Here is a 26,640-nt window from a genome sequence, read left to right as displayed (position 1 = left end):
TCAGGTGTCCTGGCCTGAATCTGCTGTTAGGACAGAACAAAAAAAAAAAAAAAAAAAAAAAAAAAACAACTGCCTTGGCTGCTCACATCCTCTGTAATCTGGCAGGAAACCGAAAATTTGCCTGCTCCGGTCCTCAGTCTTGTTTGCTTATCTGCTTCCTTGTAGGGAAGAGTCTGCTTCTCGGTGTCCGGTTTAGGGGGATTTTCACCATGACCTCACTCGACGCAGCCACCCTGCACGCTGGCTTCGGTGCGGCAATTCGGGTGGGAATCCACATTAAAGAGACGTGATTAACAACCCTCCTCCCACGTCTCCGATGAACGTCAACTCCAGTTCCTTTCCCTGAAAGGAGAATCTTTTTTTTTTTTCTTTTCTAAGATTGTATTTATTTATTTATGAGAGAGAGAGAGAGAGAAGCAGGCTCGCCTTGGGGAGCAGCCCCATTCGGGACTCAATCCCGGGACCCCAGGATCGCGCCCTGAGCCAAAGGCAGATGCTCAACCGCTGAGCCACCCAGGTGCCCCTGAAACAAGAGTCTTTTGCAGGATCCGAGAATACCCAAAAGAGGTGGGGGCTGGAGAGTGAGAAGGGGAGGACTGATGATGCTTGGATGTCATCACTGGGCATCTCCCAGGCTTGGGGAGACCACCCCGGGGAAAGGCACCAAAGCCTTGCAGGCTCGCGCCCAGGCTCTCGAAAGCGGGCGCGCGGACGGTGACAGCAGGCGGCGGGCGCGGTAGGACAGCCCCAAGGGCCGGGTCTGGGAGCGGGTGCCCGGCCTCCAGCGCTCGGGGAAGCGGCCCCCCGCGCAGCAGCGGGTGCAGCTAACTGGAGGCAAACAGAACGTCGGGCCCCGCCCGCGCGCGCCGGGGCCGGCCGGAGCCCACGTGACCGCTCCCAGCAGCCCCGCCCCCGCCTCCCACTCCCGCGCGCGCCCAGCGGGCGGCAGCGGCCGACGCCCGGGCCGCAGCGTGACTCCTGGAAGCCGAGCGCGGGAGGGGGCGGGGGCGGGGCCGCGGCGTGCGTGCGTGCGTGCGTGCGCGCTCCCGGGAGGCGGCGCGCGCGCACGCGCGGGGGCCACCGCCCCTCCTGGGCCCGCCTCCATCCCTCCCTCCTCCGCTCGCCCGGCCCGCCCTGCGAGTCACCTCTCTGGTTCCCTCCCTCCCCGGGCGCGCTCGGGCCGCCGCAGCGCTCCCCGCCCTCGAGCCTCGTCGCAGGAGCCGCCCGCCGCCCGAGGAGGAGGAGGCGGTGGAGGGAGCCGGAGGGGCCCGCCGAGGCGGCGGCGGCGGCGGCGGCGGCAAGATGGCGGACTTCCTGCCGTCGCGGTCCGTGCTGTCCGTGTGCTTCCCCGGCTGCGTGCTGACGAGCGGCGAGGCCGAGCAGCAGCGCAAGTCCAAGGAGATCGACAAATGCCTGTCCCGGGAGAAGACGTACGTGAAGCGGCTGGTGAAGATCCTGCTGCTGGGCGCGGGCGAGAGCGGCAAGTCCACCTTCCTGAAGCAGATGCGGATCATCCACGGGCAGGACTTCGACCAGCGCGCGCGCGAGGAGTTCCGCCCCACCATCTACAGCAACGTGATTAAAGGTGCCGGGCGGGGGGCGCGGGCGGGGCGCGGAGGGGGCGCGGAGGGGGCGCGGGCGCGGGCGGCGGGGCTGGGCGCCGCCCTCGTCCGCTCGCGTCCCCGGCCGGCGGAGGACCCGGCCCGGCGGGCGCGGAGGGGGCGCGGCGCGGGGTGCTCTCGCCCGCGGGGGGCGGGGGTGCCCGGGGCCGCCCCGCTGGCCTCCTCGCCGGCCGGGCGCGGGTCACGGCTGGCTCCCCACACCCCCCTCCCCCGCGGGCCTCGCCCCCCTCCGACAGGGAAGTGAGGCGAGCCGGGCGCCTCGGGGAGTGGGGCGATCGCCCTGCCAGGCCCGGAGACCCGAGAGCCAGCCCCAGACCCACACACCCCGCGCCCCGCGCCGGCCTCGCCTCCCCTCCCCTCCCGTCCCGTCCCGTCCCGTCCCCGGGTGGGTGACCCGAGTCACATGGGGTCGGGGCTGCTCCCAGCCCCTTGCCGCTCCTGAGCCAGGGCGTTCTGGAACCCTCTGCAGAAGGAAACTTTTGCCCGAGACTTGTCAAGGGCGGAGGGTGACAGCCCCTGGGCCCTTCTGGGCAGAGATGGGGGAACCTCAGGGAGTCCTGCGCCCTGTGCTGGCATCAGGAAAGAGTAGACCCGTACAGTTAGTCTGAAAAAAAATCAGCATCGGTGGTTTTTCGCCCCATTGTCACGGTCGAGCAGGATGTTTTGCCTGTAATCACTATGCAACACGTTCCACTCTCCTTTTTTTTTTTTTTTTTTTTTTGCTTTAATAATTGCGGTGGACGGAAGGGAAGGGGGTGGGGGTGGGTACCACCACTTGCTCTGCTACTTAGATGAAGCCTGTGCGTTGGTATGAAGAATCTTTGGCCTAGAAAGTGATGCGGAGCCTGTGCAGGTAGAGTCCGTGAATCACTGTCGGCGTGGGTCATAGGCTCTGCTTCCGTGGGAGAGTGTTTCCACGATTAAACTTTGCTCCTAAATAAAAGATAGACAAGGGATTTTATTTCTGGGCTCTCAGAGCTTTGGAAAAGATGGTTCTTATTTTATTTCAGCGATAGTTAGGCTCATTTTTCTCAGCATCAAAGCATCTTCCTGCTTTCTGAAAGGCGGCTTGGCAAATTTGAGATACATAAGGTGCATCAGGAAACCACCATCTGGGTAGCGATTGTCCTTGTTTCAGATTTCAGCAGATTTGCAAACAGTGTTTCTTTAAGTGAGATATTTTTGTTGTTGTTGTTGTTCAGGAAGTTCTTAAGCAACTCCTTCTCATCACTTTCTTTTCCTCCCAGGATTGAGTAGAGGAAAACTACCCCCCTCCCTCACCCCTTCTCTCCCTCTCTAGGAGGCGGGGGTCGTGGAGTAATGAGAGGAGAAGAGCGCTAGGCCAGGGGCTCACAGATCACAGCCAGCAGCCTCTGAGTCCTGGCACTGCTACAGTTAAGCTGTATAAAACAATCGAATTTATCCCATCTTACTGTTTAGCACAAAACTAATTAAGGTCTCTGTCAAGGCTGTGGGCTCCGCCTTGCCAGTCCTTAATTGAAGGTACCTTTGTATCCTGATGCAGCTGAACTTAAGGAACTATGTCAGTGAATAGAATCAACATGTTAACTGATTATGAGCCACGTAAACACCTGGTCTTTACTGTGCACTGGGTCCTAAGTGTGACCTACTTTGAACGCTGGTTATGGGATGAAGTAAGTCACTAGATACCTAGTTTTTGTGTTGGCATGATCAGAAAATTGACAGCAACACGGTTTTTCAGTTATGGAGACAAATGACTGAATAGGCATGCAACTGTTAATTAAGATGAACCAAAGGTAACAGTTTAGTGATTAGAGATAATGGGCTTGAATTCATCTCTGTGAGTTGAAGTCTCTGTGTATACTTTTGGCAGTTGCCCTTCCTCCCTGTTAGAGAAATCTAAGGCCTTCCTGTGACTTATGCTTGGTTTGGGAGTTTTTGAGTTTTGAATGTGTTCTTAGAGGACTTGGTGTTGGGGCACCTGGGTGGCTCTGACTCTTGATTTTTCTGCTCAGGGCGTGATCTCAGGATTGTGAGATTCAGCCGTGCGGCAGCCTCTACACTCAACTTGGAGTCTGCTCGGGATTCTCTCTCCCTTCCCCTTGGCTCCTCTGCCCTATCTCTAATAAATAAAATCTTAAAAAAAACCACAAAGAAGACTCAATGTTGGGTGCTTGGGTAACAAATAAACTCCAAGTGATAATGTTTGACTCCTGGCATTTCATAAATATCTTTTTGAGGGGCTTAGAAAATCTTAGCTGCAGCTGTTGTTTCCCAAGCCTGGACATCTGGCTGTGCAGTGTGATTTCTTTTTCCTTCACTGGTTTTGGTTCTCTTGTGACTACCTTCTATTAAAAGTTTATAATAACTTATTTTATAAATGAGAGCATGTTAAAATTCTTCAGAAAGAGCAGTTGTGTTAAGTAGTATTTGCTTTTCAAGGCTCTAATTTTGTGACTGTGAACAAGTGTTAGTTTTTTTAAGCTCTGGGAAGTTACGGGTGTTTGTTTCGACGTTGGCCTCCATTTGTGGAGGAGGTAGGCTTGGAATGGTTAAGCTTCAGAAAAGAATACTGGAATAGAATCATTGAGGATATCTAATGACTCCTAGCACACCTTTTTCTTTCTTTTTAAACAAAGGTATGAGGGTGCTGGTAGATGCTCGAGAGAAACTTCATATTCCGTGGGGAGATAACTCAAACCAAGTCAACGGAGACAAGATGATGGCGTTTGACACCCGGTCCCCCATGGCGGCCCAGGGAATGGTGGAAACTCAAGTTTTTTTGCAGTATCTCCCTATCATAAGAGCACTGTGGGCAGACAGTGGCATACAGAATGCCTATGACCGGCGTCGAGAATTTCAACTGGTAAGAGATCTGTTCTTTTACATTGTTGTCATTTTATTTTAATGACATGTACCAGAAGCTGATTCTAACATACTTTTTTCACTGACTTCCACATTAAAATGTCTCCAGAATTCTAGTCTCAGAAATTTGGATTGGAATATAGAGGAGTTTCTTACTGAGGCAAGATAAAAATAAGGTAAACCCCATAGATTTGGTGAAGCAGTTATGTTTAACTGGTCATTTTTCCTTTTTGTAAGTAAGAGGATAGTGATTTTCTTAGACATTTTCTCCTAATTTTATTCTAGTTTTGAAAATAATCTCCTCCCAATTGCAGCAGTGATATTCATCCTTTTAAAAAATTCATCTTCTACTCTCAGGCTGAGAGCCCGGTAACTACATCTAGTTGTTCAAGTGTGTCTTTTATATGGTCTTTTGAGGTACTCATTTTATGATACAGATTAATTCATAAAGAGTTTGAAGCCCTTGATAACATTTAAGTCATTGTACTTTATATGTTTGCATAGTGTGTGTATTTCTCTAAGGTTTCTCAGCACATATTACAAAATGTTTCTTCGTTAAAAACATAATCTTAGACTACGGTAAAGCTTTATAGGTGTTACAAAGCACTGTAGGTAGGGTAGAAAAGAAAAGATCTGATCTAGTTTAAAGATACAAATAATTATTGATACAATAATTATTGATAGTAAAGATACAAATAATTATTGAAATTGATTTTTTTAAATCAAGTGTTTTGCAGTTTAATTGTGAATGCTTTGATTGTGTTCTGGGTTTTATTTGCCAAAGACCAGAAAGATCCCAGGAATGATAACAATCTAGACTGTAGGCAGTTTGGAGGTAGTTCAGATTTGAAGTGTTTTACTGTAATATGATCCTGAAAAAGTGACAGTTAAAAGTAAAACTGCTTAGAAAGTTGTTTAGTGATGTCACTGGCATTAAAGTGATACACATTTATGGGTGTGGCTACAAAATGATACACAGCCAGCAGTCTTTGCTATTACAGTTTGTACTCAGAGCAGCCTTGGCTACTAAAAAGTTCTAGAAACATGTTCATGACAGCATTTTAAAACTGATTTTAAATCTTAACTTTCTCTGAATTACGGCTCTCTCAGACACCATATAAATGTAGCACTTGATCACCTACTGTCTTGTATAGTTCTCCTCTTTGATGTGTGTATCTTGTCAAATAATTTGTCCATTAATCAAAGACTCATGTTATTATTAAAATCAGGTCACTGGCAGCATTCGTCATATATTGACAATTACGAATTTAACTTGACAAGTGACCTCTGTCCAGTTCTCAGGCTTGTGGTTGATTTTTGTCCTTTGGTCAGTATTTCTTAAAACTGATAGTTCCTACACATACTGCTGCTCCTCACCTGTTGTCACCCTCCCTCCTGTTTTTAAGTGCTGTTTATTCTCCTTTTTAATTCATTGATCACACTTTGCACTCTAAGGTTTCTCAGGATGTTATTCATTCTTCCAGGTCAGGGGAGAACCATCCATCTGTAAAAGCATACAGTTCATATTGATTGGATGAATAAATAGCTGTACTCTAAGAGTTTCTGTAGGAAAGTTTTTTAAGTCCATTTATCTAAAGTTGGGCCGCACTTACACTTGAATTTGGATATTTACATCTTAATAGTTTTGTATCAAGACTGTCATGTTGGGGCGCCTGCATGGTTCAATTGGTTAAGCATCTACCTTCAGCTTGAGATCCAGCCCCACATGGGACTAGCAGGGAGCCTCCTTCTCCCTCTGCCTCCCCCACCTCCCTGTTCATGCACACGTGCTCTCTCTTAAAAAAGTAAAATCTTTATAAAAAAAAAAAAAAAGACTGTCATGTCATCGTAGTCAAGAAAGCATTCCTAAGTATTTGCCATTAAGAACAAACAGCTAAAACCACTCAGGATGAGGACCTACATGTTTTTTACTTGACCCAGTTAATGCTTTAGCAGCAAAGGTCTTGAGCACAAGGAGAGACAGGTTCCAGAAATACTTTTTGCCTCATAAAAAGTAGGGGCAAAATAAAAGAGGAACAGGGAGAGATGTAATTTTAAACCCCTGGAGGACAGGAATTTTTTTCCTGTGTATATCCTTGGTGGTGTTAATGGCGCCTGTCATATATTGGAAGGGTTGAGTCACTACGTCGAATTAATGATTCTTGTGCTTATGGATGCTGTGTGGTGCTTGACACAGTGTTAGACACAGAGAAGGCACCTGGCTCATTTAAAATTTTTCTCATGATCCTCTTCGATTCCTTTTCTTTTCTTCTCTACACACATCAAATCCCAAGTCCTGTCTTTTCCACCCTTGAAAAATCTCTTGCATCCATTGCCTCCTTTCCCCCTTTCCATTAATGTCTTAGTACCTCTTACTTGGACTCCCAGATAATCTTATTCAAACACAGCATGAGTTTGTTCAAAAAGCTATACTCATTCTCCATTACTTCCAGAACAGAGTTCAGCCTCTTAGAGTCAGTGTATTCATCAGTTTCCACATACCTTGCTTTCTATCTGTCTGCTTCTGTGGTGGCTGTCTTTATAAGGTCTTTCTGTCAGGGTTTTTCATTACTGTATCTACGCAGTAGGTCTTACCCTTAACGTAGAAAAATGGTAGTATTTCAGTGTGACCAAACATGGTCCATGGACCCCTTGTATTAGATTCACTGGAATGCTTGTTTAATAAAAAATGAAATGAAACAAAAACAGAGTTCTAGACTCCCATCGCAAGAGGATCTGATTCAGGAATCTGGGATGGGACCCAGTGATGTGTATTTGTGGCAGACAGTCATGGATGATTTGGATGAATTTGCTTCTTGGCCACCCTGAGGGACAGTGCTTTAGGATCAGAGATTTCTCCAGCCCTCCTGGCTGAAGCGTTTCTCCCTGCCCTGTGCTCTCCTTTGGTTGCCTGCGCTCCACTTGTTTGCACTTGTATTTGGTTCTCCTACTTAAGTAGAAGCTCCGTTGGTATGCCTAGTTCATCTTTTTCTCTCTTGCTAGCATAAGCCTGACACTTATTTTATTTCCTCATTTTTTTAGACATTCTGAATTCTAAGTTCTTCTGGAAAAAAAGAGACATCCCACATGAAGTGTCTTCTGGGAAATAGGAATCATTTCTGGATGCTAGCTTGTCAGTTTTCTAGGAGATGAGAAGTCATTGTCTTACAGAGTCATAATTTTCTTTTTATGTTTGCCAGTGTATATTCTTGAATCTTGGATAGAAAAAGTAAACCATCAGGGGAAAAGGGAAGAGTTAGTAGAAAAATAAAATGTCTTTTTTTTGTTTGTTTTGAGTAATGATTATTAAACTTAGTATGCAAAGTGAAATGCAAAAAAAAAAAAAAAAAAAAAAAACCCAAACAGGAACAGTTCTTAAGCCTTTTTGTGGTTTTTCTTGCTTAGGACGAACAACTGCCTTGTAATCAGTCTTGGGGCACAGGGACTAGGGCAGTGGTATCGCAGCTTAGGTTTTTAACCAGCCATTCATTTGTTAGTAATAACTTCGGGTGCAAACATGAATGTTTTCTTTTCCAAGTTCCCAAAGGCAAACATTTCCTTTTCTGGTTAGTTTCATTATGGGTAAACTAAATAGTTTACTGTAGAAAAAGAAAAATCTAAGATTTACATTGCTGTGATAGCTTTTAAGGTACCTTCCTAATTTTTGTAAAGTTGCTCACAGAATAATACAGCCTCAGAAGCGGTCTCTTTTAGTACTGGTTTATATATTTGTGATACTGAGCTTTGACTGTACATTGACTATGGCCTGCCACTGTACAAATGAGAGACCCTCTCTTTGGAAAAACTTGTGTGGCTGTGTTTGGGGAATTTGGTCACTTAGAAGACTGGAGTTGGGAGTGGGGGGTTGGCTGGGAAGTGATACAACTGGAGATGTGGTGCAAAAGTAACAAAATGACCAGGAATCACTGCCAGTTAATTTTTTTTGGATGTTTAATATCCAGTTAGTTATTAAGAAATATAAGCAACGTTCCTAGAACTGGTTCTATAGGGCAGGAAAGTATGTGCCTGGGAGGGACACTCCAGGGCTTCCTAGTTTCTATAAACACTTGAACTTGTCAGCATTAATACAACTTCCTGTAATGATCTTTGTAATTCCTGAAACCAAAGTTACTTTCTTTGTTATTGTGGTACCTTTAGTTGGACTTAATTTTTCTTGCTCAAGTAGTACAGTTTGTGCTGATGATAGTTAACACTTCTCCAGGCCCATGAGGTCGTTTATCCCTTGAGACAGAGCTTCTCTCAGTCTGGGCAACAGAGTAACTATTTAGTCTCACTCACTGACCTGGAAAGAGGAGCTGAGTGCTAATAAGTAAAATAGAAACTTCAGTTTGGGCTCAAATATTTATTCCTTTATTTGTTCTGCAAAATGGATTTGAAATACTATAGAATTAGAGGCATTGGTTTATTCTTTAATTCTAATTTGGGTTGGCTTTAAATAGTGAATCAATTACTACTTTTCAGTCATGAAATACCATGTTTCTGTTGGAGAAGGAATTGATCTATTTTCTCTGAATAAAAGTCAAAATAGGACTTTGATTTCAAGCTGCAAAAAATATCCTCTGATTTTAGGATTATGGTAAAATATTTGAGCACATATAACAAAAGAAGTATTTATACTGTAGAGATTTTTAAAATTCAGGCCTCTATTGATAGAATTGCCTTCTGGTGAATTTGATCAGATGAAAGTGGTTTCGTTTTATCCAAATCTTAGAAACCCAGAGATATTTATAGTACTGTACATTAAAAACAGAGGATTCTTTAGGCACATGCTGATGGTTTTAATACGACTTTGTGAGATTGTGTGTGTGTGTGCATTTACATGCATATGTATCTCTTCATATATTATGTCAGTGTGTTCATGTTTATATCTTTATTTTATTTTTTTGTGAAAGCTTAACTAGTGGGATGTCTGGGCTCTAGGTGCTGAAGGGCATTGTAAAATACAATGCCTGCTTTCTTTATATTACTTTTTACTGCTAAATAAAACTAGTGGTGTAGTAATTTATGCTGCTGTGAAAGTGTTCATTAAACACCTAAAGGATGAAGCAAGAAAATGGTTTTGTTATGGAAACTAGACTTTAGTTTCAGAATTCCTTACTAGAGTGGACCTAACCCGGGAGAAAGATTCGTGGCCTCTAGTTTAAGAAAACCATAATTGCCCAAGGCCTCCCTTAATTAAATATTCCCTGTTCATCTTTCATAGGTAGGCAGCAGCCCAACTAAGCTGGGGTACCTAATCATATTAGCCCCAAACAGGTGCCAGTTTCTTTCTTTAGAAAATTAATTCAAAGACTGATAATTATATCACTTTTTAATACCTTATATTTTATAAAAATTGCTTATATTTTTCAGAGTCCTTATCACATATATTATCACATAATCCTTCAAATACTGTGAGAGGAGTGAATACATGCTTTTGTCTCCATTTCACAGATGAAACAATTCAGATGTAGAGAGGTTTCTTGATGCTTCAGATCATAGCTAGTAAAAGAGGATGGAACCCTGATCAGCTGTCCACAGTGCTGGCCAGTGGACCATTGTGAACCACTCAAGCATTATATCTGTAGAGCATTCTTTCCTTCCATGCCCAGCCTCTTCTGGCCAACACCCATGCACACAAATAATTAACATTCCCCTAGAAAGTTCTAGCACACTGTTTTGAATATGTGTAAGGTTTTATTAAGACTGCATGGCGTTCTACTGATGGATACACAGTTCTTCTATTCTGAACTTTTATAATGTCCTTGTGCCATTCCTTCTTTATTAATTTAGATTATAGTTATGATCCACCATTCATCATGATAAAGGCTGTTTGAGTCTTCACCTCCCTGAAATACTGGTGACCCTCAGCTGATGTCCCATCAGTGAACATGGTTTATAATGTGTGTCCTGAAAAATGAAAGTTTAATGGCAACCTGTTACATGAAAGGCAATTAATATATTTTTCTAGGAAAGTGTCATTTGGAAATTGGCTCATATTTGGCATACAGTTGCCCAGATTTGCACTTGGTATGGAGAAGGGGGTATCAGAACACTTGTATTCTGTTATTTTAAGAACTCTGCAGTGTTTCTCATGTAGTCGTCACAGTTTTTTTTTACTGCTTGTGAGCATTCCAGATTGCAGTTTGTTGTAAGTTTTTATTCCAGTTAGAAACTACCTTTTATTTTTTAAGTGCATATTTCTGGATATTGACAATTATTTTTATTATCTTATTTGAAAATACTTGGTATTTTCTAGCTGTATGATAGAGTTCACTTTTTTCATTATTGGGAATATATATATATTCTTTTTTTACAAGATGCTTTTTTTTTCCCCCCCAAGAGAATTTTTCACATCCACATTAGCAAAGCATTATTAGAATGGGCTGATAGGGATCAAGAAAATAGTGATTTTTGTTTTGAGAACCGGACTTTAGTGGCCTTGGCTAAAGTTACTGGTCTGTTGCAGTGATAGTAGTTGTTTATCTTAATCTTTCCAATTTAATCTCTTTCTTTGGCAAAATGAATAGAAAAGATTTTTAAATCCGTGCCAGGAGTGAACTGTTTCATCCCCAACTATTACACAAGAGATGTAGAAAACTTTAGTAGAAGCCCTCTTCATTGATTTATTTTGGCTTTAGGTCTAAGTCATAAGATCTGTATTCTTGGTTTTGCTACATGAACCTTTGTATCTTCTAAACAAATTAGAGAATAACCATATTCAAATTCATTGATTAATTTTACATGTTGTAAAACATTTTTACAAATCGTTTTAATGTGATGACAATAAACTTTGACATGTGGCTATCTGCTATGCACTGGGATGACGTGGAACTGGATGACCAGCTAGAACTTGTGTCCTGGCTCTGCCCTTCGGTGTGTGATCTTTAGCCAGTCCCTCAGCCTTTCTTTTTCTGAAATTGTAAAAGGGGGACTATTTGAGGACCTATTATTATTAGTTGTAGAAATTACATGAGGTGATCCATATAAAATAAGCCTGTGGCACAGTGCCTGACTCCTATTAACCATATTATTAACATTTGCTGTTAACATTTCTAATAAACCCTATGCAGATAAACCACAAGTAGCTTTTTTTAAAAAAATAAACCCCTATAGACATTGATTTGATCCCCTCTCTGAACTTGATTACCAATATGAAAATCCTGGAATCCAAAAAAATGCAGACTATGACTCATGTTCTCATTACACCGTATGTTGTCTCTACGGAAGGTAGAACATCCAAGAGAGAATTGAGCTCCTCAGCATTGCTGTATTGGTTATTGCCTTCTTGCATCATGTCACTTGATTTTTAATCTGATGTGTAGGCTGAATTAACCAAATCCTTATCTTCCTGCTGGCAGCACAGTGGGGGGTAGCCTTTGGCAGAGGTGCAGGTGCTCTGCCTCTCCCACGGAATGTGCTTTTCTGCTCTGTCTCTGCGGTGACCCTCCACCCATACACACGTGTTCTCTCTCCCTTCCGTGTCCCGTGCCTGCAGCTGGTCGAGGCTTTGCGAGTACGCAGGTCGAAGAGGGTATTGGGACTTCTTTCCCAAGGTAAAAAAAATATATATATTCCTTACAAAATACAGAAGAGTGTTTTTTAAGATTTCACATTACTTTTTGTGAAATTTTATAACTTTTGATCATTATGTGTAAAAACCATGTAAAACCATTAGTCTAAGGGAGAAATACCTGTTTCCTTATGGAGCAGAATAAACAAAATTTCAATCTGTTCCCCTAAAGAAAAAAAAACACTTTTTACAGATTTTGGTATTTAAGAACAGTATCAGTCAACAAAACAGTGTTAATTCTATTGCTAAAATAGAATACTGTCTTTGAGTTTCTTGAGCCAGAGCAGCCATATTTAGCCTGTTAGTAGGATATTTCTCTTCTCTTTTAATCCTTCTAGAAAGGTTAAGAGGGCTAGACTAATGAACAATTGGTGTGAGAGACTTTCACTTTCCTTTTCAAGAGTCCTGGTTACTCTTTTCTTATTCCCTGGATAATCTTTTTAAAAATTATTTTTCTGTTAAGCAAGACACACTACCTAGTAGGAGTTGCATAGGGAGTCTGTCATCTTACTTCATTGTATGATTTTCATTTAGGCTTCATGATGTAAAGTGTAGTTGTATCAATTTATTGATATTAAGTAAAAGAAAAATGGAAGCTGCTAGGTTTTCCTAGTTGCTAGAGAGTCACAAGTTAATTGCTTGACCAACTCCATGCTATAAGAGGTCTAACAAATGAGAAGATCATGCTTTTAAATTGCTGTTCAAATGTGAGATGGTCCCTAAATTCCTGTTTATTGATTTTTAAGAGCCTAAGTAAGTGAATGCTGTATATTCACAAAGCTGATCTATCCTTGTTTGTTAGCTACAGCTTCAAAAATTATAGGGACTTTATACCACTTAAATGCTACACACTTCAATTCTAGACTAAGGCCAGAAGAATTATATGTACTTGCTTAATTTTTTTCCTTGACTTTTTAAAATTATGTTATGATCACATGTTGCAACCAGTTTTAAGTTTGGTGTTAAAATTTAATAAGAAACCAAGATTTTTCACCTTGTTAAATAGCATTTTGCACATTGGGCTATAATGTAAAATACCTTTGTTTTGAAAAAGAAGGCTCTTTGTTTTTTTTAACTTTCATTCTGTAGAAATGCATTCTTTTGAAGGGAATGTGTATGTTCATCTTATTTTATTATTTTTTTTGTTTAAGTTTTATTTAAATGGTCTCTATAGCCAGTATGGGGTTTGAACTCATGTCCCCGAGATCCAGAGTCATGTGCTCTTCCAATGAGCCATCCAGGCACCCCTCATCTTATATTTTTATATGTAATTATATTTTGTACTAAATGTAAGTATTAAGGTTTAGAGCATTATTTTGAGCATCCATTTTCATTATGGTAATTCTTTTCTCAAATAGATAAAGTGAAGAGCAAACATAAAAGACACTGTGGGTAAGAAGGCCTCGAATAGCAGATTTCAGATCTGTTCTTTAACAAGTCTTAGTAACAGCTAACTGATAAAGCTCTCAGCAGCTATTCAGTAACATGTTATTGAACACCTATTAATGAGCCAGGCCCTTTTTACTTGCTGAATATTAGGTAGTGAATCAAATGAAAGCAGTATCTGTTCCCATTGATCTTGGTAGTTGGAGGAATCTACATTAATATAAACAAACAAATAACTATTCACACGTGGTAAATGTTTTGAAGGGCCAGAAGAGGAAGTGGTAAGTAAACAAGAGATTGGTCTGAGGAGGGGACCTGTAAGTAAGGACCCCGTGGATGAGAAAGGGGCAGCTGGCGAAGACAAGGAAGGTTCAGCAGAAGGCATAGCAGGTGTGGGGACATAGGTGGGGAAAAGCTTTCCGGAGTGTGGAAATTGGGGGCAAATGAAAAAACAGTGATCAGTCAGCAAATATCTGTCAAGAGCCCCTGGATGCTAAGCGGTTCCAGGGTTAGGAGACTATTGCTGAATGAGCAGCTTGTCATCAGTGGTAGCTGGAAAGATGGAGAGCAACAGTGGTTTCAGGGAACACTTTGTAGCGAGAATCATGGGGATCTGACAGATTGAAGATGAGAGGAGGGAGGGGAGGCATATGTGAAGAGTGACTCCGCTTGTGATTTTAATAATGAGGTGGATGGTGGTACTTTTTGCTGAAATGAAAAGATTAAAGATTGTGTGAGAAAGTAATTTGAGGGGGAAGATTAAGACTTTAGTTTGGACATATTAGGTTGAGATCTCTGTGAGACATATGGATGGAATTAAGTAGACACTTTGTGATGCATGAGTCTGGAATCCAGAACAGAGCTCTGGCCTATAGATAGAGATCCAGGAGTTACTTGTATTGGGGTGATATTTAAAGTCTATAGAATGTGTACATTTACTCAAGGAAGGGGTGTAAAAGAGGATAAGGCTCAGGATGGAGTCTTCAGGAACCTTTAGACCACTTCAGAACATTCAGAGAGGGGAGGGGATGCAGGCAGACACAGCCAGAAAGGTAGGAGAAATTCAGGCACATGTGGGATGCCATGGGAGCCAAAGAAGTGTTTCGGAAAAGAAACAAATGGACAGCAGTGCCTCCTGCCACTGTGGTCTAGTGAGGCAAAAAATAACGGGAAGATTATTGCTGACTACAGCAGGTGACCTGGTGAGGGAGAAGCCTGGCTGCAAGGGCTCGAAGCGGGAAGAGAGGTGAGGAAGTAGCAAAGATTCACTTGAGATGAATCTGACTGTTCTCATTTCCCTTTAGCAGTACTTTCAGCCACCTGGCTTTGGTAGGTTGGGCTTTTTCAAGACTTTCAGAGTTCAAGAGGAGATTGTGTTTATATTAACCAGTTTCTTTGAATCTCATTCTCTCAGAAGCAGAGTTTTTACCAGTTAATAATACTGTTAATGTTAGGCCTGGCAAACACAGAAGAGTTTTTTACTTCATACTTGATTGTTTTACTTATGACCATTTCCTGTTCAGTGAGGGCAATAACTTGATCAGTTAAACACATTTGTTCCTTTGTTCCTTCAGCAGATATGTATTGAGTACCTGCCCACACAGTATTCTGGGCTGAGTGGGCCTTGGGGGCTCAAACTGTGTGTGTGGCTGCCTTCATGGAGGCTCTCAGTCAGGTGGAAGCCAGATAAGTCCACCCACGGAGGTTGCCAGTGATAGGATAAATGCTATAGTATATTGCATTTGCTGCTTTTCTGCCAAGAATATCCAGAATCGCTAAGTGTTTACTAACCTAGAAAAGACCTATAAAAGAGTACCTGAGTCCAATTCACTTCATTTTATACATAAAACATTAGGTCTGGAGAGGTTAAGGTTATAGCTAGTTTTGATTAGAGCCGTTATTCAAGCTCAGGGCTGTACGACTCCATAGCCCATGTCTGATACTCCCTACCATGCTTTCCTGCATCCCTTTAATAATATGGTTAACAGTAGTAATTTGGAAACAGGAACTGATAGGCCAATATAAATTTGGAACTATTTCCCACATTCATCAGTATTCAGAAACATTCACAAGTTGTATTGCTCTGCTGTCTGACATGATTGATTGGCACATAGGGGAAGGGAAGGTAGTTAATGCTCTGGTAGGCTGTGTGGAGCTTCTCTGTTGCCAAGAGTTTGGGATGATGAATTGAACAGTAACCTGGAACTAAAGTGATCTGGATTTTCCCCTAATCTGCTGTGTGATTTTAAGCATAGAATTTCTTTATTAATGTTGATTGTTAATGTTAATTAATTTTGCAATTATTGCATGTTTGAGTTGTGGGGATTTCAAGATGCATTGTAGCACGTCATCAGAGAGCAGAACTTTCCATCTGGTGTGCATTCACAAGGACTCTGACAGGCCCCTCTATTTAGATAGCAGGGGAATTGAAACTGTATTTGGGAAGTATGTCCTGTGTTGGAAAACTATTCTTTTTTCCTTTTTTTTAACACTTGAGGTCATTTCTTTTTGAAAATTAAAAAAAAAAAAAAAGTACTACTGAAGATTCTAGTTCTGGCAAAGCTTAATGTTTCTTTATATGCTGCTGGGATTATATATAATTGACCCTTATCAAAAAAGTATTTTAACTTCAAAGAATTTTTACAGAGCTCAAACCTCTAAGCTTTTTAAGTGTTATGGTTATGTGGAAACTGAAAAGTAGGAAAGTTTTGGTTTTGTTTTTTGAGGAAATTACTTACAGCTTCCAGAATCCAGATTAGCTCTTTTTAAAGTTTAAATTTTAAAACCTATACGTATGTCCATTGTAGAAAATCATCCAGTTGGCCCCTAACCACCATCCTAAGACATCTTTGTTGACATTTTGCTGTATTTCCTTCCAATATTTGAAAACAGTATTGGAAGTGGAGTTAAACGTTCCTGTACTTTCTGTACAATTTTATGTCCTGTTCATTTAATATTGCAATGTTAGCATTTCCTGGAGGAGGTGATTTTCTCAGAGAACTGATAAGGCATCTTTCAAGAAATGGATGTGAATTTCTGACTTACATGTAAAATTCTTTCTCACCTATATTTTTTTAGGAACAGAACCTGGTGGTGCTAAATGGTAACATGGAATATGGGCTAAATCTTACTGTGTTGCCACCCAGTCTGTTGGACCTAGCACCCCATCTCCGCCATATTAAACTTTTTCCTCATATTTAAAATTTGTATTTAATGTTTAAGGGAAGATTTTATTTTATTTTTATAAAGATTTTATTTATTTATTCATGAGAGACACAGAGAGAGGCAGAGACACACAGGCAGAGGGAGAAGCAGGCTCCATGCAGGGAGCCCAGTGCAGGACTCAGTTCAATCCTAGACCTCCAGATCATGCCCTGAGCCGAAGGCAGACGCTCAACCACTGAGCCACCGGGGTGTCCCTGAGGGAAGATTTAAAAAGGAACACTGACTTCCACTCAAGCCTATATTATTTTAAAGAAGGGGCTGTAGAGTTTAGAGAATGATTGATACTTAAGATAACAAAATTGAACAGTTTATGTGTGTGAGGTCCATGCACATGAGTAGAAGATACATATGTAACTATACACACTCATTAAATGTAGTGCTGCTACACTTTTCTCTCTTCAGGATGAAATGTTTTAATAAAAATAAGGTTCTTTTTGTGATTTCTGTAGTAGAATTACTAAACTGTATGGTACATTTTGTATGAATTGGAATTTGACAGGACTACAGGAATACTCTTAGAAAACTATGATCATTAGCCTTAAATTATTTTGATGATAAGCCTCACTGAAAAACTAGATGCAAAAAGGAACATTATTAATTTGTGAGCAAGAGCAAGAAAACGACATTTACAAAATAAAGTGAAAACTTAGTTCTGTCCAAAGATTTTTTTAATTTTGTGCACTAGTTTGTTTTTATAGTTTATATACAAGGAAAATGGAAATTAACTGCCTAAATTAGGCAAAAGTATTTTTGGGAAATTCTATTTAGGCTACTATAAACTATCTTAGATTAGTCTGAAGAAGTATTTAGTTTGAAAAAAATGTTTTCAATACTGGGGTGGTTTTTAAATAACTAATTTTTGGCTCTTTTGTACGTTTTAAGTGATAACACACAGAAAATGCTAGCCAGAATTTGAAACTGCATTCAGTTGGAATCTACTGAAGATTGACCTGTTTTCCTTTGACAAAAATAACTTCCATATTTTTGATATAAGTAAATACTGTCTTGTTGCTTGTGGACCAAACATGCACAAGTGATGGTACTTTAAGTAGGCTTTCATAATGAAGGTGAAAATATGACCCTCATTCAAAACATGTGCTGTGTATCACATCAATACTTTATCATGCTTTTTTTCCAGAGAAAAATGAATAGGGAAAGCTATTTTTTAAAACAGGGTAGGTCTTCTCAGAGATACAGAATAATAGGTCCTTTGAAGGACAGGCAAAATGAGATTGTTGGAAGGGCACAAAATGAAAGAAGAGCTGAACCTGCCCCATGGCAAGCTCAGAACCAAGGGGAGGGTTTTGTGTGTGCCATGTGTGCATGTACTGTGTGTAAAACTAGCCTGTTTATCATATTTTAGTTTGAAGAAAAAAAAATTAATGATGGGAGGAGGGGAGACTGGAACTCGTTCGAGTATATTTCAAATATTTGAAATAGGATGGTTTCAAGGTCTTTTCACTTTAGAGTCATTTTCAAAGCTATGAACAAACTCTCATAATTAGGCTAGGTTTTATGTTTACTGTCTTTAGGAAATTAAGTATAATGTTAGAATCTTAGATTTTAGATAAATAGCATGAGCAGAGCAGTATCTTGGTAACTTTCATATTTTCATATGACTATGTGACGAGAATAGAGAAAGGACAAATAGGATGAGAAACTGAGTCTTTAAATAATAAAAAATGTTACCTTCAGCCTTTGTTATTAGCCACATCCTCAGATGGAATGAAGAGTCTTCTTCATTCATTAACTAGTTTTAACCCCAAACTTTTCTGGTTTTGTGCCTTATTTATATTTGGCATTTGATTCTTACTGCGAACTTACATAAGTAAATGCTAGATGGAAAGGCTTATATTGCACAAAGTCTATTCATAGAATATTGCCCTAAGTCTCCTTATTTAGATATGGCTTCACCATATTTGCTGGACTTAAGTTACTAGTATACAAATATGAATTACTGATTTAAAAAAAAAAAAAAACATATAGGTTGGGGCGTCTGGGTGGCTCAGTTGGTTAGCGTCTGTCCTTGGCTCAAATTTTGATCTCAGGGTTCTGGAATCAAGTGCCCCCCCCTCCCCATTTGTGCACATGTGCTCTCTTTCTCTCTCAAATAAATAAAATATTTTTAAAAATTAAAAAACATATAGGTCAAATGGATGTTTCCTTTTGAATAGGTTTCTCTAAATGTATGCTTAATGAGCCTGCCTAATGAAATAAATATTCAGGAGGCTTTGATCTGGCTTAGTTTGGGGGATTATAAGACAGATGAAAATTTAAAAGACATATTATGGGCATACCAAAACTTTATTATGGCAATTGAGGCAGTACAATATGGCAGTACAATTCACAGGTGTAATCAATTTGAGGAATAAACAGATTTCTAATTTTCTCTCTTATCTCTTGTTTCTTTTTTTTTTTTCCTCTTTGAAACATTCCGAACTTGCTTTTGAAAGACTTAATATGTATGGGAAGTGTGTAAACAGCTTTAAACCACAGGACTTAGCCATTTTAGAACACAGACATCTATTTTGTAGTTTACTAGTACTTCAGGAAACGTTTTGCTGTTTATAGCATTTGGCTAGTGGTTGGTTCTCTATATAAAGAGAAACTGGGTATTAACTTTGAGTTATGTCTCATTTTCAGAATCACATGTATACCTAGATTTCAGAAGAAAATTTCTCACTGCTTAAATACCTTGGTAATATAGATTTTCTCTACTATTTCTTGTACTATTATGTTTATTTTTAAAACAAAACTAGGGGCACCAGGACGGCTCAGTTAGTTGATTTTGGCTTAGGCCATGACCTTGGGGTCCTGGGATCAGTCCCTGCATCAGGCTCCCTGCTCAGCCAGGAGTCTGCTTGTCTCGCTCTCCTCTCCCACTGCTCCTCTCCCTACTCACGCTTGCACGGGTACGCATTGTCTCTTTTTCTCAAATAAATAACTCTTTAAAAAAAGAAAATGAAACTCTTCTAGGTAATGATGGTCTCATAACTAAAAGGGCCTCAACATGTAAAAATGGGATACTTTTTAATTCACTTTTTTTTTCCTAATTGACTTTTTTCATTGAGTTTTCTGCCACTTACAGGCACACCTAATTGGCCTGCAGTTAAATTGTAAACATTTTACAGGATTAAACGATGGCAGTTTATTTAGTAGTACACCAAAATCTAATACATTACTTATACTTTGCATATGATTGAATTTTATTTGACCCTTTCATCCCACAGTGTAAAGTTTACCTGTTTACCAGATAAAAAGATAGAATTCTTTTTATCAAGCACCTTGAGTTACTTTATCTTATCATGCAAAGTAGAAGTGTCTGTTGTAGAAGTAAAATTATTTTGAAGATTTAATTGAGGTTTTCAGTTCTTCAGGGTCCTGTGCTAAAATATAAGTAGTGGTTCTAATCATTTTTTTCATTTGTGCTTTTATAGCAGTTTCACAGTGTTATACTTGGATTACCAGGCTCATCAATTTTGATCATAAAAATTTCAGAGAGTTAGCTCTGAAGGCTGTAGAGTCTGGCAGACATTTGAAAATAGGCTCTAGGGATGCAGAAAGGAAGGCAACTAGAATGGTAGTAAGGTATGTCTGAGTTACCAAATCAATTTTTAAAAAGAGAAAGAAAGGGAAAGCTCTACTTGTAGGCTTAAGGCCACTGTTTATGTCATAATTCAGATCTGTCAAAGGAAGGCCTAATGTTTTACCTGTGAGACCTAGTTGAACGAAAGTGATACTTGAAACTTACTCTTGCAATAAGTTAAAGCTAAGTAAGTTTCTAATCTAGTTTCTTAATAATCTTGGCATTTTTGCAAGGCTTAAAAAAAACCACAGCTGATTTCGTGTAATCAATACTAAAAGTCATGAAATTGATACAAAATCCAATTTTGAGTAAAATGGGTATCCAGATCTGAACTGATGCTGGAATGGCTACATTAGAGGCCCTTCGTTAGGAGCTTATTAATAAGATTTTTGATTTGGTAGATTTGTGGTGGACCTTAACCAACTGAGCCACCCTGTGACCCTGGGAATTAGTATTTTTAACAAGCATATTAGAAGTGCTGAGGCACTGCCAGATATAAGACAATAGGTCTAGAACTGAAGTCAGAAAACTGTTTCTGAAAAGGGCCAAGTTTTAGGTATATTTTAGACCTTGTGTGCCAGCAGACAAAGTCAAGGGCATTATGTAGGTATTTATATAACAAGAGAAAACACAATTTTCCACAAGTTTTTTTGTTGGTGAAATTCAAAAACAGAATAATAAAAATTGTATACAGTGTTTTGTAGTGTAGGTTTACTAATGAGAAGAGTGGAATTCTTTTGGAGATGAATAACATTTTGCTTAATTGGGGTTCAAATGTTAGTGTTCCCTATCATCAAAATTAGTTGCAAATGTTCATTAATGCTGATCTGTAGTGAGATTTTACACATTTTTCATCCTTGAAAAAAAAAAAAGTCTTTTCATACAGATAGGTACTGCCAAATGAGCATATGATTTTAATTGCTTGGAAGACATTTATAGAATTCTGTTAGATTCTTCTTGGTTTGCCTCCTGGCATGTTATTTACATTGCAAATTACCCGTTTCCAGTTGACGGTTATGTGGAAGCTCCACATTGCGCAGTAAAGTGGATTTTTAAAATATGAAAATCCCCTTTGTACTTGCATTGGGGTCTGCAGGATGCTATAGGAACTATAGTTTAATTTTGGAAAAATGTAGGCTGCCAATTTGTGAGGATAGAGGCCTCACTTCTTGTTTTACTTTTGAGAGCAAATGAATTATATTAAAGCGTATTGAATGAATAGTATAAGTGTTGCAAAAACCGTTTGCCTTTGAATTTGGAGTTGGATTCCTTAAGGTATATAACCAAGTCTTATCTAAAGCTAATTTCCGGGATCCCTGGGTGGCGCAGCGGTTTGGCGCCTGCCTTTGGCCCAGGGCGCGATCCTGGAGACCCCGGATCGAATCCCACGTCGGGCTGCCGGTGCATGGAGCCCGCTTCTCCCTCTGCCTGTGTCTCTGCCTCTCTCTCTCTCTCTCTGTGACTATCATAAATAAATAAAAAAAAAATTTTAAAAAATAAAAAAATAAAGCTAATTTCCAAAGCCATTCATGGTCTGCTTTAGTGACAGGGTCATTCGTATTCAGAAAAAATCAATTTCATCCGTTCTAAAAATCTCAGTAAAAATTTACCTCTGCTAAGCTATTGAGCAGTGTAATAGGACAAACCAGAATATTCAGATTCTATTTTTTACAAAAATTTATGGAACTGATGACAAGTTCGTGGGAGTGAATTAAATTTATTGTTGACACTTCTGGTTCAGAAACATGATAGACCCCTATGGTTCTTCACACAAAGTACCTAATCATGCAATACGGAATCATTTTTACAGTCTTTCTAAATTTGTCTTTTTTCTGCTGCGCACATACTTTTACTACCATCAGTTGTAACACATACTGGCATATTGCAATTTAGTTTGTACTGCTTTAGACTTTTCTCAGCTTCTTTGAAAGGATTCTCATCTGTAGTTCTCCCACACAGACTATTCAGACAGGCGAATTTTTCAGTCACTTCAGACTTGGCACTGATTCCTGGAGTAAACAACCACTGAGCAGTGAAGGTAGTCCTTGCTCAACCAGCAAACTGGAACCACTTGGAAATTGACTTTAGTTTCAGTCTCTTTCCATCTTTTACTTTTGCAAAGAAATCCTGCTGTGATGAACTATTCCCTTTCACATTTTGTGATTTCTGTTGTTGTTTTTGCTTTCCTGTGAGTTGGGATTATTTTGAAGAGTGTTTAGTCTGGTAATGTGGACGTGCATTATATTCTCTTAACAGAACCACAATGTCACTGCATAATAAACACAGTGCTTTTCTGTCAAATTTGCTGTATCAAAATTATCCACATACCATTGTGCCTCAAAAGCAGGACATTTAAAGTCCTCTTTTGCTTTTTGTTTTGATGGGTATATGTTAGTAACATAGTAAAAAAAAAAAAAATCATGCTATGGCACTCCCAGTGACATTGAGATATTTTCAGGCTATAATTGTGTTAGTGCATTATGTCGTGCAAAGTGAAGAGAGCTCCACACACAGCCTGTGTCATGACCACTTGTGGCTCCTGCGGCGTGGAGGAGCCTTAGTGCATAAATAAATGACTGAGGTCGTGCTCCGATATAGTTTTATTTATGGACACTGAAATTTGAATTTCATATCATTTTCAGATGTCATGAGGTATTCTTTTGATTTTTTTCCCCTCAGCCATTTAGAAATGGGCTACATGAAAACAAGCAGTGGGCTGGATTTGGCCCTGGGGGTCATTGTTGGAGGATCCTTCCTCTAGAATATAGTTACATAAGAAAAATAATCGAATAGCTCTCAACCAGCCTTTCCTTCTGCCACAATAGTAATTTACTACCACGGCTGTACTTGCATAGATTTTTCCTATAGTTCTGCAATGAGGGTAATTTTTAAAATTCTTATTACACATTGCCAAGTTGCTATATCTAGAATATGCATGCCTTGCTTTTTAAAAATTTGTATATAAATCCAGCTTAAATTCCACAGCCTTTTGAAGTTGTAAATTCTACATGCTGTCCTTTATACATTTTAGCTATGCAGAAGAGAGATTGGATAAATCTGTCACTTGTTCAGGAACTGGGCAAATAAACTGCCAAGCTTCTCATACTATGACTACACATTTGTTTAATATAAATTACATTCTAATTTGTGTTCTCAGCTTCTCTGTTACCTTTAAACTCAGGGCCTCTTATTTTGTCTCAAGCAAAGAAAGAATCCTTATAACACATAATTTTTGTGAATAGGGGGAACGACATTGAGGTGATTCCTAGTTTTGACACAACTTACAAAATACAGTTTGTAGAATGAATAGGATTTTTTAATTCAACAGGACACTGGAGCTAATCACCTCTCTCATCTTATTCTTGAGGTAACTTAAAGCTCACTGATACTATTTTGTGTCTAGAACCCAAGCCCACTGGCTGCCATGCCATACCCAGTCAGTACTCTGAAGAGAGGAAAAAAGAACCAAGGGATGACATGAAATATCTTATATTTTAAAAGTCATAGGTGTGAAAAGCCTTTTTGCAATTTTATGAAAATTTCTCTTTAGTAACATAAAACAAAGTGGGGAAGGTAATAACAGAGTCTCAGGTCATAACCAACAAAAAGTGAGTGTTAGGCCCATGATGTGTCTTGTCCAACACATGAAGTTACTTCTATATTAACCAAGAGATTTTAATATATGTGCTGCCGAAGTGGGCACTCTGTATTAACCAAGAGATTAAGCAACATAACTTGAATAATGAGTCACAACAAAAGTGAATTTAAGATTAATAGATGCAGAGATATAGGGAAAGGAGAACTTAAATTTAAACCAATTGTGTAAACTGAAATTGTTGCCTAGAGCAGAACTTCAATAATTATCCATGGAACCATGAAACTTCCTCATTTTATTGACATTAAACTGAGGCCTGGAGAAGTTTAGAAATTTGCCAGAAGTTTAGAAATTTGTGTTAGAGAAAGGACTAGAATTCACATCTTTTCCTTGAAGTTAATAGTAGACAACTGGAAGACTTTTTGGTCACTTCTGAAGCTATTAGGAAAAAAATATTTGAGGGAAATTTCCCCCTGGGAATTCATACTTCATTCACCAGACATTTTTGGGGAGGAGAGAGAGGAGGCTACCAGGTGTTGGGTGCCGAACTAGGTACAAAATTTGCCTAAGAGCAGTAAAGCAGGAACAGAAGGTGACCTTCAGAACCTCTTAGGCTAACACAGAACAGAGATTCTAATACTCATTTTCTATGTCTTTCGTAATTACTTTTTATTTTTATAAAGATTTCTTTATTATTTATTCATGAGAAACACACACAGAGAGAGGCAGAGACACACAGGTAGAGGGAGAAGCAGGCTCCATGAAGGGAGCCTGACATGGACTCGGAGATCCTGGGACTCGAGGATCATGCCCTGGGCCGAAGGGAAGGCAGGCACTCAACTGCTGAGCCACCCAGGCATCCCTGTCCTTTGTAATTAGATTGCAAACAACACATATATTTTTTTTTAATTTAATTTTATTTATTTATGATAGGCACACAGTGAGAGAAAGAGAAAGGCAGAGACATAGGCAGAGGGAGAATCAGGCTCCATGCATCGGGAGCCTGACGTGGGATTCGATCCCGAGTCTCCAGGATTGCGCCCTGGGCCAAAGGCAGGCGCCCAACCGCTGCGCCACCCAGGGATCCCCAACACATATTTTATATTTTTAAATTTGGAATTGTTTTGAGATTATAAAAAGACAGATTTTCTCTTTTTTTTCTCCAGTAACACCTTCTAAAGCTACTGTGGGAGATTTCTCCTATGAAAATACTCATCCTTTTATAGCACACACATGTTTGCACATGCTCGTGTGTGTGTGTGTGCGTGCGCACATGCCTTTGTGTGCATGAGTTTAAATTTGCTTGTTCACACTAGCTTAATTTGGGGGGGAAGCACTGACCTCTTAACAAGGAAACATTAGTTTACAGTCATGCACATTAAAAGGTTCTGAAGCCGTTTTTGTGTCCCACTCTGGATTTTCTGACTAATGGAAGGATCCATAGTATTACCTGTGGTCCAAAATGGTGAATTAACATCATTTTTTATGTTTGGGGAGTTATTTTAACCATGATCTGTTTTTCATAGGAATAATATTTTAAAGTATTTATACTCTGAATAGATACTGGCTGAGTGATAGTGGCATAGTCAAAGTATAATCATTTGGCAATAGGGCACTTTATTTGGGACTTTAAGTACTAGAGATAATCCACACTATCAAATGTGTGGAAATTAATTATAAATATTTTATATAGTCTCAAGTGCACAAAGGACTGTGTAAATTACACCAATGAAGCTTCCTTCGGTAGAATTTGAAATTTAACAACATGCACATGGATATATCACTAATTACTATCATTTAATTTGGGTGAGATTGCGAATTCCCAATAAACAGAGGCCTGTAGTAATTTGAACCTAAAAAATCTCAGATACACTCCAAGAGAATGCACTTAAATCAGGATGCATTAAGGAAAAACACTTTTTTTTTTTTTATATTTGTAACACCAAGAGATGAACAATTAGGAACAATTTTCTTTTCCTTTTTTAGAAAGAGAATATAGTCACTCATTGAGCTACAAAGCTGTCCTTTCCATATTTAAATAGAATAGTTAAAGCATACGTAATACAAATGCATTTTTATAAATCTTTGAGTCCAGATTTGTTCATGGAATTACAAATTTTTTGGATTTCAGAAAGATAATACAGTGCATGTACTGTTTATTATGCAGTATCCATAGTTTTGCAGCAAAGCATTTGAATAGTTTTACTAAATAGGAGAAATAAAGACTGTAAAGAAACACATCAGTTCAGGTCAGGTTTTGCTCACAGTTAAGTGCTGGAGGTAAGCTTACCAAAAAACTTGTAGATGAGGGGCTGTCATTTCTTTGCAACCTTCACTCTGTGATCTCCTATTGTAATTTAGCATTTAATGGTGTAAATATGTCATATGTGGTGATTATATTAAAATAATAATTATTTGATGAATATAATATCATTATATTAGTTTACTAAAGCTTATTAAATCATTTCCCTAATGATAGGTGGAAAAGTGGACTTCCAAACCTTACTATCATAGGTAGCACTAAGTAAAGTATCTTTTTGTTTGTAGCATTTTGTTTATATTGAATAAATTCCTTACAATGGGTAAAAAAAAAGTTCATTAAAAGTTTCCCTCATACTACTTAAAACTTTCTCAAAACTTTGAATTTGCAATCTCACTAGAATGAGTATAGCAGCTTCTCTGTACCCTTGGAAACAGTGGGTTGGTCATAAGCCTTTATTTTTTTACAGGGGAAAGGGGGAGCTTGCTGCTTTAGACAATGTGCTCATCTTAAGGTGACTTTAACTTTCATTTATCTGGCCATTAG

General features: G+C 39.7%; 1 protein-coding gene across 1 annotated transcript in view; it reads left to right on the top strand.

Annotated features, from left to right (window-relative positions):
• Positions 1-878: 878 nt before the first annotated feature.
• Positions 879-26,640, top strand: part of GNA13 (G protein subunit alpha 13) — a 39,446-nt gene continuing 13,684 nt past the window's right edge. The window contains exons 1-2 of the mRNA XM_025999638.2: positions 879-1,585; positions 4,244-4,470. Of these exons, the coding sequence (XP_025855423.1) occupies positions 1,303-1,585; positions 4,244-4,470 (510 nt within the window). The 5' untranslated portion in view covers positions 879-1,302. The remainder of the gene's footprint in view (positions 1,586-4,243; positions 4,471-26,640) is intronic.

The sequence above is a fragment of the Vulpes vulpes genome, chromosome 2, assembly GCF_048418805.1.
Source record: "Vulpes vulpes isolate BD-2025 chromosome 2, VulVul3, whole genome shotgun sequence".
NCBI classification, from domain to species: Eukaryota; Metazoa; Chordata; class Mammalia; order Carnivora; family Canidae; genus Vulpes; species Vulpes vulpes.
This window is presented reverse-complemented; position numbering and strand designations above follow the sequence as displayed.